The 16,494-nt window shown below is 45.0% G+C and overlaps 1 protein-coding gene and 1 long non-coding RNA gene across 6 annotated transcripts in view; one reads left to right on the plus strand and one right to left on the minus strand.

Moving 5' to 3' along the window:
* PCGF5 (polycomb group ring finger 5) overlaps nt 1–10,109 on the plus strand; it is a 132,302-nt gene extending 122,193 nt beyond the window's left edge. For all 5 annotated transcript variants that reach the window (XM_050804885.1, XM_050804882.1, XM_050804884.1 and 2 more), the window contains exon 10: nt 9,761–10,109. In XM_050804885.1, coding sequence (XP_050660842.1) covers nt 9,761–9,844 — 84 coding nt within the window. In that variant the 3' untranslated portion in view covers nt 9,845–10,109. The remainder of the gene's footprint in view (nt 1–9,760) is intronic.
* The window catches only part of LOC126963025 (uncharacterized), an 80,544-nt gene that overhangs the window by 36,689 nt on the left and 27,361 nt on the right, over nt 1–16,494 (minus strand). The gene's annotated exons all lie outside the window — the stretch shown is intronic.

Genomic DNA, 16,494 nt, shown 5'->3' on the forward strand with positions numbered 1-16,494 from the left:
CCTGCTCCATCTTACAAAACCTTGTTTCTACAGATACCTCTTCTTCCTCACAAAGGCCTCTTTCTCCTTACAGAGGCCTTTTCCTCCTTCACGGCTTTGCTGTCATACAAAGTCCTGCTCCTTCAGCAAACCCTACTCTTCCTGCGAAGTCCTGCTCCCGCAAAGCCCTGATCTTCCTTAAAAAGCTTTGCTTCCCCTACAAAACCCCACTCTACCTACAAAGCTCTGCTTCGCCTGCAAAGCAATGTTCTTCATACAAAGCATTCCTCCTACTACAAATCACTTCTCCTCCAACAGAGCTCTGCTCATCCTTACGAAGTCCTACTTCTTTAACAATCCCAGCTTATCCTTAGGAAGCCCTGCTCCTCCTAACAATGCCCCGTTTCTCCTACAAAGCACTGCTCCTCCTCACAAAGCACCACTCCTACAAATTCCACGTTATCCTTACAAAGCCCCGCTCCTCGTGCAAACCCTGCCCTTACTTACAAAACCCTCCTTTTTAAAGAGAGCTTCTCCTTTTTCCAATGTCCTGTTGCTCCTAGAAATCCCCGCTTCTTCAAAGTCCAGCTCCTCTTTACAAAGCCCTGCTCTTCCTTCAAAGCCCCAATCCCCCTACAAACCCTACTCCTTTACAGAGCCCTGCTTCTCCCTATAGAGCCTTGCCCTTCCTACAGATCCCTGCTCCTCCTTACAAAGTCCTGATGCTGTTACAAGCACTGTTTCTCCTTACAAATATGTGCTCCTCTTCACAAAGACCTGCTCCTACTTACACAGCCCTGCTCCTCCTACAAAGCCCACTCCTCCTTACAAAGACCTATTCCTTCTAGAAGAGCCCTGCTCCTCCTAAATCCCTGTGCCTCCTACAAAGCCCGCATGCCTCATTACAAAGTACAACTCCTCTTACAAATCTCAGCACCATAACACCCCTTCTCATTAGAAATCGTGCTCCTCCTACCAAGCCTGCTCCACCGTCCAAAACCTTGTTCTTCCTACCAAGGGCTGTTTCTCTTTACAAAACCCTGTTCATCCTACATAGACCAATTTATAGTCCATCATCTCAAGCTTATCCAGACTTCTTTCCCTTTCTATAACACTTAGCTCTCTTACCACAACCACAGTCATTGATGTTTGTTTGCCCTCCCATTAGAGTGTGAGCTTTGAAAGAATGCTGACTTGGTCACTGTGGTATATCCCCACCCTCACAGACACGCACACTTGCATAGTTACTGGCACCAGTATACAGTGGGGAAAGAAACTGAATTTCAGAAACATAAGCATTGCTGATATAGATTTCAGCACTTTGCCAGACAATATCCTCTCCCCCCACTGGCTCCATCTCCGACTTCAGAACTTTGGTATAGTAAGTATATGAAAGATGGCAAGGTTCCAGGTGGCCATATTTTCACTTTAAAAATAGACACCCTGACCCTCTTGTGTAAGATCCCAGTATTAAGATTTGTTCCTTTGGGTGGACAGCATCTCCTCTTATAATAAAAGTTTCTAGAGGAAGGCTGTGTGGCATCAGATCATTTGTCCCACCTGCTTTGTTGAGCCTCAAATGAGGTGACAAGCTAAAGTTGGCTTAAGTGATCATTAGTCAGTAGATACACATGAAACCAATGGCCCAAGTGGAACACCTGGGCGAGCAGGAATAGCGCCCTAGAAAGGAAGCCAATTCCGTGAAGCGTTATCTGCCAAGGAAAACAGGATCTCAGCAGTCACCTGTTAGATCATGTGCTTTTAGACATACTGTGTACCTCCTCCCCTTGCAAACATGCTTCCCTCTTCACCACTGGCTTATTAAGTACTAGGAAGGCAGGAACTGTCCTCCTTTTCTCACCACATTCCCAGATTCATATGCCAGACAGTGCTGGAATGAATGGGTGAAGAAACAAATTCCCATCCCTTGGGCTCTGGCATGGAACTGTGGTCCCCAGGGATCTTGCTCACATCATGGTGTCAGCCAGTCCCCAGCCAGCCTCTCTTTTTTCCCTGTCTTTTTCTCTCCCTTCCTTTTCCTCTTCTCTGAAATTATCTTACTGAAGTTCTCAGCACGTGGGACCTACTGGGACCAAAGTTGGGCATTCATGCTAGACCACAAAGGCCTGAAGAGCAGGGGCCCAGGCAAGGGCTGCTGTCCAGTAGACTGTGGCTTCCTCCCCTTCCCCAGGTCCAGCTCTGTGTTCTTAACTCCAGGCAACTGGCCCACAACTGCATGGCACTGACTTCAGTGGGAGGAGGGAGAGGCTGAGCAGAGGAGATACAGCAGCGCGCGCCAGCCAGCTCTCAGGGAAAGCAGAGCCCGTTATTTCTGTCTTCTTTTCTCTCCCCTCCATTCTGCATTTTTTCATCCTCACTATCGTCCCCTACCTCTCTTCTTCTGTTTTCCCTCTTCTTCCCTCTCTACTTTGCACTTTTGTTTTACCTGTTTCCCTCCTCTGTTGGTCTCTTCTCCATCCTCAGCCACTTCCAACAATCTCCCTTCCTTTTCCCACGTGTTTCTTCCTTGCCTCTCCCTTCTCCTCGTCTATTTCCAGTTCCTTTCTGTCATTTCGTGTACTCCTGTTTATAGCTTCATTTCATTCTCTTTATCCTTTTTCTTTCTCTTCTCCCTCCTCTTCCAGATCCAATTCTTCTTTCCTTTTGGTCTTCTGCCCCACTCCAGGAGTCACTCTCCTTTGCAAAGCAGATTTCCACTCACTTCACACACACATACAGTGGGAAATGGAAACAGCAGAGAGCATCTTGGAGGAGAACTTGAGCTTGGATCCTTTGGTAGATGCTGCCAACCTCCAGCCAGACCTCTCTAATAAGGCCCAAAGGCCAGCAAGATAACAGCCTTTCTCAGAAGGTAAGATCAGTTTGTTAGGACTGACATAATAAAATACCACAGGCTAGGTAGCTTAAACAACAGAAATTTATTTTTGTCAGAGTTCTAAAGGCTGGAAGTCCAAAGTCAAGGTGTTGTCAGGTTTGGTTCTTCCTAAGGCCTCTCCCCTGGGCTTGCAGATGGCTGCTTTCTCCCTGTGTCCTTGCATGGCCTTTCCTGTGTTCACAGGCACCCCAATGTCTCTTCTTCTTTTAAGGCCACAAGTCATATTGCACTGAGGCCCTCCCTTATAACCTCATTCAATCTAAATCACATTTTTAAAGGCCCTATGTCCAAATATAGTCACATTCTAAGGCTCTGGGGGTTACAGCTTCAACATACAAATTTGGGGAGGACACAAATTCAATCCAAAATAGAGCTATGCAGTGGCCTACAGACCCGGCTCCAAATGCAGGGTCATTCTGTCGTATAACTGGGAAATCTACCTAATCTCACTGAGCTTCAGTTTCCTCATTTATGAAGCAGAAATCATTATAATGTATCCCATAGGTTTGTGGAGGTATGAAATGTGTTACAAAGCAATCAGAGCAATGCCAGAGGACACACTAAAAGATAGCACTGTTGTTTTCAATCTCTATCTGATCATCTGCAGATTGCAACCCTTAGTTATATCAATGTTCTGTATTTGATTTGCTTTAAGACCTAAATTCTGCCAAGTAACCAAAATCCTGCTGGCTTAGAGCTTTTCCTTTCACATGATGGTTCATAAAAGTCATTCCTTTTATGTGTCAGACTGAATGTCCTGACACATAAAGGACCTATTTATAGCACAGGGTCTAGTGCATAGTAGGCACTTTCGAAACGTTCTCCCTTTTCTCTCACACTCATTTATTCATCAGAACAGACTTATAAGACAGGCATTCTTAACTCAATCTCGTGAATCTGAATCTAAGTAACTAGCAAGCAATCACCAGGGATGTATTTGTGTCTCCACCATGGGTCTGTCTTCTTCCAAGGGTAGCCCTGTCCCGCCGCACTGGCTCTTTGGGTTTGAAAGCTGAGAGATCTAGAGAAGACTGTCCTTAGGCCCTCCTGGCCACTGGAAGAGGAGCAGTGTGGAGGACAGACACTTGGAGGCCAGCGTGTGTCAAAGACAACATGTACGTCATTCATGTGGTCACACTGTCTTGAGTACCCATAACATACCAGGCATTGTGCAAAGCTCTGGGACTTGGTGGTGAGCTGAGCAGGTTCCACCTTTACAAGAGCAGAGTTTGTAGTATTGTATGCTAAACACATACAATAAATACATAATAAAAAGACTGGAGGTGAATGTTCTGAAGAGAATAAGCGTGATGAGAAAGAATGAGAAGACCTTTCTAAGAAAATGGCATTGAAGCTGAGACCCGAAAGATAAGCTGGAGCTAGCCAGGTGAAGGGCAGGAGGAAGAGTATTCCTGAGAAAAAGTCATCATTGCGATGACTGCTCAAGCAGCCCAGCGACCTGCGGAAGGCCAGTGTGCAGGAGCGGGAAGCAGGAGGAGGGCTGGGAGAGGACTCTGCAGAAAGAGGCAGGGCCGGGTCGTGGAGACACTTTCAGGCCATATTTAAAAGCTGGTATTTTATTCTGAGCACAGTAAGAGGATTTTTAAACAGGGAACTGACATCATCTTATTTATATTTTTAAATGATCACGCTGGGAGCTTGGTGGAAAATAGACTGTCAGGGGGTAGGGGTAGGATAGAAATGGAAACAGATGAAAAGCCTAGTGCAGTAGTCCAGGTGAAAAGAAAACAACGCAAGGGGCCCAGGGCAATGCCAGTGGTGCTCAAGATGAAAATATATGCTGATGGAGAAAAGTGGGGTTCTCTGCACATCTCACCCCTCAGCCCGGTGTACAGGACCTCAGTTAAATGTAACCTGAGTTTTTAGGTCATGCGTGAAGCTCTAGATGAGAGTGGAGGGGAGGAAAGGATCCTGAAAAGCCTTTTCCACTAGCCCTATCCAGGGGCTCCCCACAAAACCAGCTGCTCTGCCAAACACCCCAGCTCAGCCCCTCACCCCTCCGGCGAGCCCCAGCCCCAGCACCTGCCCTGCCATGCCTTCTTCAGTGCCACCTACTCTCCGCCCTCCCCAGAGGTGGCTCTTGCCTGCTCCCCTCAGAGCACTGCTCACTGCAGTGGCATAGCCATGAATTCCAGTTTGGGTTCCACCACTGGCTTGCTGCAGGATGGGTAAATCCCATAATCTCTCCCAAGTGGCCAATGTGCCACGAATGTAAATGCAACACCGAACTAATGGAACCCAAAAGACGTAATTCAAACGTTTGTTTATCTGTGCCTCTCACAGACCCCCTCCACTGATAAAACTTCAGCAGTCCCTGGACATTTTCTGTTTCCCTCCCTCTCCTCTCCTTCCTAGTTGTGGTACGTGGTTGGGGAGGAAAGTGAATGGAAAGCACAGGAGGTTGTAAACCAGCTCCAGGCCATCCGGGCCTGCCTGATACTTAAAGCTCTCAGAAATCTTTCTTGGTTTTTTGGAGGGTCCTCTCCCCAACTCTCAGCTGCCACTCACCTTGCCAGGGGCCATGCCTCCATCTCAGTGGGCAGTTTCCCATAACCCTCACCTATTCCAGGGTTACAGCCCACAGCCTCTTTCTACAGGGATGTGCTCTTCCCACAGGCCACCATCTTGGGCAGGATTTCTCTTCAGTGGCTCCTGACTGATATTGCTACTGCAAGTTCTCATACCAACCCCAAGAGTCAAGCAACATCGACCCACTCTCAAAGAGGAGTCTGTGTTTACCCGCACAGCAGCCACGCTCTCTCTCCCTTCTTCTGCCCCGTGCCTCCGGCCTGGGGCACAGCCTCTAGTCTTCGGATCCCTCTGGGTCCGTTGACTCCAGGCAAGGCGTCTCTTAACTGCAGCCACACATGTCAAGCTTTCCTAAGGTGCTGCGGAAGCCCTACTCCCACTGGTTTGGGAGAAGGGAACAGCACCCTCCACCCCTCTGCCTGGAGGAACAGTGTTCACGGCACAGCTCACACCACAGAAAGCCTCTGCCTAAGTTTTCTCTCCTTAGTTCCTGGACTATGTCTTTGAAAGCTGGAAACAGAGTCCCAGCCACACAGGTAACCAGAGCCCCTGGGCACTTTATCGTCACTAGGTCTGAGCAGACTCTCCCTCTTGCATTTCTTCCACCTTCATGGCCAGAGGAACAGTGGTTGTCCAGGCTCCCAGGAAAACATGGCTCTCTCTATGGTTACCTCGTCCAGATGCAAGAGCCCTTCAACCATAATCCAGCTCCTGAGGGCAAAAGCAGATGAAGAGAGAGCCACTCACGCTCTGCTTTGCGGCGTCCAGTCCACGGTCTTTCAGAACAGCCACCCCTGAGAGCTGAAGGCTGGACTGTAGAGAGGGAGAGTGAAGCCCTGTCTGATGCACCACGGGCCAAACCTGCTGCTCATCTAAATGCAGAGGGCTCTGCCCCGGACCATGGAGTCGGTGCCACCTGTTCTGGGCTGGTCAGTACTGCCTACCCGCATCAAATGCTCTTCCTTTCTCAAGCCCCCTCAGGGGAGCAGTTGGAGAGCACTTGCTGAAGGGGCAGATTGTGTCTGGGGAAGTTTTCCCCGTTGGGCTGACCCAGAAGTGAGATGGAAAGAGCTCAAGGATGATGTCTGTGATTCTTCTAGATGTGCTCACTGAGGGGCGTCTGGGAGCTGCCACTGGGGTTCCCCTCCAAGGCAGCCCCATAGCTCTGGGTTGAACGGTGCTGTGATGGGGAGGTGAGAAAGGATCCAGGAGTCCAACCAAGGTGGGCTTCATTCATAGTTCAGCCGCTCACTAGACTAGCCATGTGGCCATGGTAGGTCGCTTCCCTTCTTCTTCACCCTGGACCTCCCTTCTCGTGACACTCATCTCAATTGCAACTGCTTGTGTCGAACCTGTCATCCCAGCCACAGTGCAAGCTCCCTGAGCACACAGGCCAGGCCTTGGTGTTCAACCCTATGTCCTGGCCCTAGCACAGGGCCTGGCCCATGGGAGGTCTTCAGAAAAAAGAAACACCTGAGTAAATAATATGAACAGTAACTCTCCTACACTATAAACTAAATGATTCTATTATTAATCCAGAAACAGTTGCAGTATCAACACCACCCCTAGACTGAGGCAAGAGAACATGCCATCCAATTGGGCCTCTCAGGCCACAGGAGGTTGTAGGGAGGGGAAGTGAAGGATTATGGTTTTTGTCCTGGGTTTTTACCAGGGCCACAATTTACTTCAAGTAACATACCCCAGATCACCCCAAGTGGACATCCAGACAGACAGATCACTGTGCCTTCTACTTCACCTCTGCTTGGGTGACAGTTTCAGGAAACCCTGGCATCCTGGGCAGCTTGATAAGTCAGTCTCCATCCCAGGTCCAGTGGGTCCACGTGGGTCCAGGTAACCTGGGAGCCTGGGCCACCTTCTGCCCCACCTGCCTTGACAGGGCCATGAAATCACTCAAGTTCACAGGCAGCAGGACAGGCCAGGAAAAGAACACCAGCATCATTCTCTGGGGATCACACTGCAGGGCCCTGAGTAAGAACAGGATGGCTGTAGATGTGGCATTATATACAACTTTAAAATATTTAGGCACATGCTATGTGGGCTTCATTTGTACACTTGCTTCAAGCCCTGCAAATTCAGGGGTGTATCTGCATGGTTGCTCGATGCTCAGGCTTAATTAGCCATGAGCTATCATTCCTTTGTGCTTTTAATCAATCTTTTAAAAGTTCCTTCTATGTGCTGGATATTGTGCTAGTGTCAGGTTCTTTAAGGGTCTCATTGTCCTCATCAGCTTCTCCAGTGAAGCTGACATTGTTTCACAAAGTCTCATGCTTAGTCATGAACTACAAGTTCCATCCAGACCCACCTGGCTTTCTTTCACCCCATCCTTGCCAATTTTACCCCAGTACTGAGGCTTGGATCAGGTCCTCCCCACCTCCCTCTTAATCTACGTAACTAAGTAAATCCAAGCAGCCCTTCCTATCTTAGCCTACACATCATTACCCAATAAGCAAACCTTTCCCAACTCAACTCAGGAGCACTTTCTTCAGAAAAAACTTTCCTGGCCTTCACAATTGGATTAAGCCTCTGTCAGAGGCTCTTGTAAATATCAGCTATCTTCTTAGCATGTGACACTGGCAACTTTATGCTCCGGGATTGGATGAATAACTGTCTCCCGCACTAGGCTGTTGAGTTTGAATGGGCTCTACCGGATTCACTGTTGGATCTCTAGGGCTCAGCACAGTGTCTGACACAGAGCAGGCACTCCAGGAATATTTACTGATTGAATTAAATAAATACAAGGTAATGTATGGATAAATTCAATACATATTTCATGGCTTGAATTTGACTAACATTTACTGGGTTTTCATAAAACATACTATGAGTTAAGGCAAATAGTACCAAATGAGAACCATTAACATGTATTTTCGTGGAGCTCAAATGAAATAACTTTGTCTAGCTATGGAATGTATGGGGAATTCATGAGAGGCTGAGAAGAGATGGTATAACTACATTCTGTGGTCAGTTCTGCTCCCATCCTGCTCTGCTTGCACTCTTTACTAAGCGCTACTTTTCCTGATATTTTGTTTTTATGAGTCCTCATCTCTTCTTCTCTTTTTTCCTCCTATGTGTTTTTCAAATGCATTCATCATCAGCAAAATTAATCTAATAGGCATGCCCTTTGACCCAGAACTTTCAACTGAAGGATTCTAGCTCCTAGAAATATTACTGTCATTTCAAATGACATAATACAAAGAGTATTCACAGCAGCAGTGTTTGTCATGACAAGGAAATGGAAACAAGATGCCTGCCAATAGAGGAACAGATTCATACATTCACACTATGACCTTGCAAAGAATGTGGTAGATCTATGTTCTGATGAGGAAAGCTGCATCTAATACCTGGCCAAGGAGGAAAAAGGCAAGTTGTCATGTAATATGTACATTATGATCCCTCCCCTTACAATCAACCTATCTGTTTGCATACACGTGGTAGAAATTACAAATTAAATTGCAACAATGGTTACCTTTGAGGAAGGACTTGGAGGGAGCTTGGGAAGGTCACTGTTACTTCTTGCTTTATACTCCTCTGTATTATCCAAATTTATGACAAAAGTAATGTTAGATTTCTAGCTTAAAAACTCCAGTAATGTAAGTGATTAATTTGCTTGTTTATGATCTGCTTCTCCTCTCTAGGATGTAAATTCCATATAAGCAGAGACTTTGTCCACCTTTTCTCACCGTCATCTCCACTGTGCTTACAACAGTGCCTGGAATACAGGAAGTGCTCAATGCATATTTTTTGAGTGACAGATCAATTTTTTAAAAAGAAAATTCCATTTTGACAAAATCTATCTTTCATATCCCCCTCCGCAACCCCTCCATGTTCTTATTGGTGAAGTGACTGGGTGCTGAGGAATCTGAAATTCTCTGCCTCACATGGTGGGCCTTGAATTAAGGTTGACCTCTTCCCTGAATCATTGGTTCCCATGATAAATGGGTTGAAAACCCATAAGGCCTCCTACACACAAATGTGAAAAAGACTCAAAGTTCTTAAGCGATAGGGTTTCAAGCAACAAAGAATGCGTTGTTTTAAAAAAGAAACCTTGATATTGGTTTAAAGTTAATCCCTTCAAAAAGTAAGAGCTAAAAAAGAACACATTAAGTTAGAAACAAGGAACAAAAGCCTGTGCTGTCTGTCCAATCATTGAAAGGTCACAACTGTTTAACCACCAGATAATTCGACCTATTTAGAAGAGTCCAACAAAACCACGAAAATATAATAGATTATAGCTTAGGAAAAGATCTGCAAAAATATGCACTAAATTGTATTCTGTGGTTACTGCTTCTCTTTAACTTTCCCTTTGCTTTACTGCAGAACCAACATACAGCCGCTCAGGAATGCACACAATCTCAAGGACCCGTGGGCTGCCTTGCCTTTTCTTCGCGAGTGGAATTGTAGAATTTGGGGACCATGATGCAGAGTGAGAAACTGGTCAGGTCCAAAGATGTCAGAACTCAGGGGTTTCATGTTGCGCACAGACAAGGAAGAGAAAAGAGGGAGTATGTCAGTCATATCGCCTGGACCAGCTGGTTCTGGGTTTGGGAATCCTCATTTCTTGCATCTTACAGTTACATAAATCTATTACTTCTGTGCTTTTGGTTTTTTCTTTACTGTATCAACAGGCTACTGCAGGGGTCATAGCCTGGACATGGCCAACCAGAAAGATACTCAAGGAATGTTCAATGGAAGAAAGCAGGTACACTCGATCCCTGCATAGAGCCACAGAAACAAATGTCATTTGTGAATTTAACTGCTAGAGGCTAATGGAAATACGATGCAAACAACCTAAAGAACTTCCAGCTTAATCAATGATTCTTTTTTATCTGTAATCTTTATTTGTAAAAGAGAAACCTATTGTTTTTCCCTTAAGTTGTGATGCCAGCGTAATGTGATCTCATGCAATGTGGGTGAAAGTTAAATGATTTTTTTAAAATAAATGTATAAGAGTAAGTTTAATAAGTAGAAAACGTTGAATTTTATCTTCAAGGTAATATTTACAGAAAAATGAAATGGAGCATGTGCTTTGAGGTGAGGAGAAAGTAACGAGACACTTTCACTTTTAGCTTCATTCTGTTCCATATCATCAAATTTGTTCCCTGTATCAGGAAGTAACAAACATAAAGAGATAAAAAGTGATCTCAGAAAGGGCAAAATCTATAGTTTACTCCAAATGCTGTGTAAGTCCCTTGGGTTTCTTTTTCAGGAAGTCAATTCCCTGTCCCATGACTGCCAGTTAGGGCTTGTGGCTTCTCACCAATATTCCCCCATAAAAATCAGCTCAAGGTGTGACTGCAGCTCAAGTCTGATCTCTCCTGGTCAACTGGGAAATTTACAGGGGACACTCGCACTTTACCAGGGAACAAAATTCTGTGCCACAGGAAAGAAACTGGAGGGGGATTAATTGCAGGCTGGAAAGACTAATGGTACCACAGTGGAGGGAGATGCTTATAAAATGTTAAGCAATGTGTTATTTTTATAAGGTAAGAGACCATATACAAAACAAATCTAATACGTGTGATTTAGAGCACAGGCTTTGCGGTCAGAGACCTGAAGGCAAATATTTCTCTGCCGTTTACTTTGGCCAAGTCACCTGCCTCTCTAAGGCTCAGTTTCTTCATCCATCAATTGTGTGTAATAAAAAGACAGTGTGGTTCTGAGTAGTGAAGTGCTCAATAAAAAGTAGCCATTCACAGAAAGACAAACTTTGCATGTTCTCACTCATTTGTGGAAATTAAAAATTAAAACAGTTGAATTCATGGAGATAGAGAACAGAATGATGATTACCATGGGCTGGGAGGGGCGGTAGGGAGGGAAGGACATTGGGGATGGTTAGTGGGTACAAAAATATAGTTAGATAGAATAGACAAGATACAATGTTTGATAGCACAATGGGGTGACTACAGTCAACAGTAATTTATTGTGCATTTAAAAATAACTAAAAGAGTATCATTGGAATGTTTGTAACACAAAGAAATGATAAATGTTTGAGGTGCTAGATACTCCATTTACCCTGATGTGATTATAATGCATTGTATGCCTGTATTAAAATATCTCATATACCCCATAAATATATACTCTATGTACCCATAAAAATAAAAAATAAAATTTAAAAGTAGCTATTACTTTTTACCTTTTATGAGATGCATAAGCTTTTTAACTAGAGTAACAAGAAATTACACAAACATGCATAAATGGAAATTATTAATGTTTCCTTGACAAAAATGTGGGATTGCTTTTGAGGGACATTGTTAGTGTGAATGCTTCAAAAACAGAGTCAATAATCATCTGACATTAAATCCAAATCAGTGTACTCTATACACCTGCCTACATGTCTGCGTGAGCATGGGTGCTCCCCAAATGCCTGTAATTTGTAAGAGCCATTTAATATTTACTTTCATTTTTCCTTCCCCACTCAGAGTTCTTCCATTTCTCCCGACAGAATCAAGGAGAAATCTCCCAGGAAGGCGAAACCTCTGGACCACCAAGTCCTTGAAGTAGGTTGACCCACTGCCACAGGTTTAATGGGAGTGTCCCAGTTTCAGCACTTAATAATCTCATGCTCCAGAAGCTCCACCAGTCTTCTGCAAACTGGGGTGGTGGTTTCCTCTACCTGGGAGCCTGGCACCCCAGCCAGGACCTACAGGATTACATCTGTTGACTGCACTCAGTTTTACTTCAATGCAGGTGGCGTTTCTTTCCTTTGGTAGAGTTCTTTCACTAACACCCCTGTGAGTCTTGTCAGATGTGATTAAACTATGGGCAACACAAATGGAATGAAAAGAAGGAGGTGGAATTGTTTGTTTTTTTTTTTTTTAACCTAAGATAACTGACAGATAAGACTTGAGATGAACCGGGGGGTTAAAGAAGGGTATGCGTGCCTCTGGGTGCTTTGCTATCTATGTGCTTACACACAGGAGGGAGTGTGTGTAATGTACTGGGGAAGAGACCATGGGAAGCTCGACCTGGGCAGGAGCCCCTGGAAAGTGGGGGAGGGGAAGGCAGCCGTGGCTGCAAAATTGAGGCACACAGTTCCCCATCATGGCCTCCAGAGGGAGCCATCATCCCGCAGTGATTCTTTGCCTTTTGGGGCGGGGAGAAGGAAGTCGATGCACCTGGAGGGTAAGGAACGCGGTGGACCACTCGCAGTGCTTGAACGTTCTCCTTGTTAACCCCAGCAGGGATAAGCACCTCCGCCTCATAAGATCAAAGCTCTTTCGTTCCCGCTTTAACGTTGCCAGTGTCCTTTACTTCGGAAAGAATGAGAAACCTCATCCTAGCAATCCCAGGGATCCGTGCCCTCCAGAGGAAGATCTCTGCAAAGCTGTTTACAGCGGGTTGTGTGGAGGCCAGCTTCTCTGGCACGGCGCGGTGTTCCCGTGGAGCGTTTCCAGGGCGCGGAGGCCCAGGGTCACCGGCTCGAATGAATAGGGAGCTGATTGCCGCTCCACACTGATGGATGTATATTTGTTACATTTGAAATGTTCTGAGAAAAGAACTGCTTCTGAAAAGAAGAGCTTTGTGTGAGCACAGTGAACATGAAGGGCGAGATTCCAAAACCTTTAGGGGGGTTTTCTTTCTGTGCAAGAATGAGCCACAGAAAGCTGTTCCCAGCATCCTGTGGTAATCTAGGAACACCTATGGAAAAGCGTTGCCCCCGTCTCAATCCCAGGGGTGGGAATCAGGAAGTACAGAAGCCGCCATCAGAGCCCAGGTCTGGCTCTGTCATTGCCCCTTGGGTGACCTCGCAGCAAACCCCCGCCTTTTTCTCTCTCTCTGTATACAGTACATGACCCACCAACCTAACTGGCACTCAATCCAAGGTGGGCTACTGACTCTTGACTCCTTTGCTTAGAATTTTTTGGACTTGACACTGAGCAATCTCCCTATGGTGACTGAAGCTGGAAGGTTCAATATTAGGGTTCTCCATAGATATGGGACCAATAGGGTGTGTGTGTGTGTGTGTGTGTGTGTGTGTGTGTGTGTGTGTGTGTGTGTGTGTAGAGAGAGAAGAGAGAAAGATTGTTAAATAGATAGATAGATAGATAGATAGATAGATAGATAGACAGACAGACAGATAGACAGATAGATAAAAAGGAATTTATTATGGGAATTGGCTAAGACAGGTTGTCTGCGAGCTGGAAACCCTGGGATGCTGGTAGCATGGCTCAGTCTAAGTTCAAAGGGCTTGGAAGTAGGGAAGCAGGTGGTGTAATTCTCAGTCCAAGGCTGAAAGCCTGAGAACTGGGGGTGGGGTGGAGGACTGTGGTAAGTTTTAGAGCCTAAAAGTTGGAGCTTGGAGTTCTGATGTCGAGGGGACAGAAGAAAATATACCCCACATCCAGGACGGAGAGAGAGGAACTCGCCTTTTTGTTCTATTTGGGTTCCCAGCTGATTGGATGGTACCTGCCCACACTGAGAGCAGATTTTCCCCTCTCAGTCCCTTGACTCACTTGGCAATCTCCTCTGGAAACAGCCTCCATGACATACTCAGAAATAATCATGTATTTACCTGTTCTTTAGGTAATCCTTAATCCAGTCAAGTTTACATCTAAAGTGAACCATCACAACAGACAAGGATGAAGTTGGTGGATATGTTTCCGCTGACATGGAGTGATCCAGTCTGCAAGGAAGGAGAAGGAAGCTGGCCACGCACACACAGCACAGGAGGAATGAGGGGAGGCTCCTCACGCACCTCAGTAACTTGGCTATAGTTATTCCTGAAGCCCATTTGCATCCCCACTCTTTCCCACACTTGGTTTTTCAACATTTTCTTTTAGATTTTTGTGGCTCAAATCAATTCCTCTTTGAGATGAAGCTAATTGGGATTTGGTTCTGTCACCTGTAACCATAGCCCTAACCGAAAGAGGTGTTTGAACAGCTTTAGGGTGATTAAAATGAGTACAAAGGGGGAAGTCCACCAATAGCTCTGACATTTTGGTTTCTGTCACCTCATGTCTTTCTTAAACACATGAATTTTACCAGATACACTTTAAGGGTCAGTTTTATAGTTTTTTTTTTTTTTTTTTTCAAACTTTTAAATTGAATGATAACATACATACTAAAAAAAACCGCACAATCATAACTTTTCACAAAATACACATACCTGTATAACCAACACCCAGATTAAGAATCAGAACAGGCTGGGCATGGTGGCTTACACCTGTAATCACAGCATTTGGGGAGGCCAAGGCGGGAGGATCACTTGAACCCACCCAGGAGTTCAAGATCAGCCTGGACAACATAGCAGGACCTCATCTCTACTAAAAATAAAAATGAAAAATAGCAGGGCATGGTGGTGTGTGCCAGTAGTCCCAGCTACTCAGGAGACTTAGCCAGGAGGATCGCTTGAGCCCAGGAGGTTGAGGCTTGGTCATGCCACTCCACTCCAGCCTGGGTAACAGAGCAAGACCCTGTCTCAAAACAAAACAAAGAAACAGTAAAGAATCAGAAGATATCTAGCAACCTCCCAGTCAGCATCCCCTCACCTCAAGGTAGCCATGCTCCTGACTTCTGACATCATGAAACATTTTGCCTGTTTCTGAACTTTAAGGAATCATACAGGATGTTCTCTTTCATGTCTGGCTTCTTTCTCATTGGTAAGAGGCATCCATGTTGTTGCCTGAGGCTGTAGTCTATCCTTATTGCTGAGTAGCATCCCCAGCTTTGTATTTAAATGTTATTTTTCTTAAAGTAGGCTAGAAATCAGTAATAGAAACATAGTAGAAGTAGCTATTTGTTCTCGTGATGATCTATTGATCCTAAAATATCTAAATCAGACAAGCTGCCTGGAACTTTGCAGAAGAGAGAAACTGCTCTTATTAAGTTGGAGGCTTCATTGAGATTCCTCTTATGCTGCTCAGCTCAAGTGAGGGCATGAGCTGCTTCCTCCTTATGGAGCGGGGAAAACAACAAATGACCCACCTCTTACCCTTGCGTGGAACAGAGCTTCTGAAAGAAAAACATGCTGCAGCTGTCCTTAAAAGTGACCCTTTCAAAAAACCTAATCAGACTGCATATTGTGTATTTCAGCAAATAGCATTCAATGACTCTAAAGACAAATAATGCCTTACTGCAATTTTTACATAATTTTTGGAAAACAATACTATTCTAATTTTTACCAAGCAAGCAAACAGTAATTTATTCACAGGGCTGTTCTAGTAGACCTTTCTTCACTTGCCTTGAGATACAGATTCTGAATATGAATTTCATCAACGCCTGTAGTTTTGCTTCTTTATCCTCCGTAAGAATTAGAATGCAAATCATGAATCCCAATTCAACTGGCTTAACAAATAAGGAAAATTTATTATTTTTCATCACAAGAAGTATGGGCTAACATTGACAAGAACCTGAGTTCTTTCTTTATCAGACTGACCTAAGGAGAGCCTGGTTGGATCCAATTAGACAGAGGCCATGCCAGGAATCATATCCAGAAATAACAGCTTCCAACAGCAAAATATACTGTCTCTCTCTCTCTCTCTCTCTCTCTCTCTCTCTCTCTCTCTCCTCTCTCTCTCTCTCTGAAGAAACCATCCTTAGAAACCTACCACTTCTTATCAGCCAGAATTACATCCAGGTCCATTGGAAAAATCAACCACTGGCAAAGGGAATGAGATTAGCATACTTGGCATATAACAACAGTGTTTATCCCTAAAATGAGGAATACAGTCCCCTTGCCTGAGTGACTTTCAAACAGAACAATGGCTCTCCTGGCAAGGGAGACAGGGAGAAAGATTATTGGACTAACAACTACCCAACCATTATCCTCCACAGTCTACCTCTTCGACTTCCCAGCTTCCATACATTGTTCAAAAAATGCTCATACTTCCACAAAATGCACATAGTCCTTCCAGTGAAAAGAACCTAAAGTCTCATCAAGAAAAAAACAAGATAAATCCAATAAAACCTTTCATTCAGAGAAGTGACTGTCATCACTGATCCATAGCACATGTTATTTCCTGAAGGACATCAATAGCAAATACTAGTTCCATGACCCAGGAATCGAGTGAGTTTCTCTGTCAGCCTGGTGGACATCCCTGGTTCCACTCCAC

The sequence above is a fragment of the Macaca thibetana genome, chromosome 9 (genome assembly GCF_024542745.1).
Source record: "Macaca thibetana thibetana isolate TM-01 chromosome 9, ASM2454274v1, whole genome shotgun sequence".
Taxonomy (NCBI): domain Eukaryota; kingdom Metazoa; phylum Chordata; class Mammalia; order Primates; family Cercopithecidae; genus Macaca; species Macaca thibetana.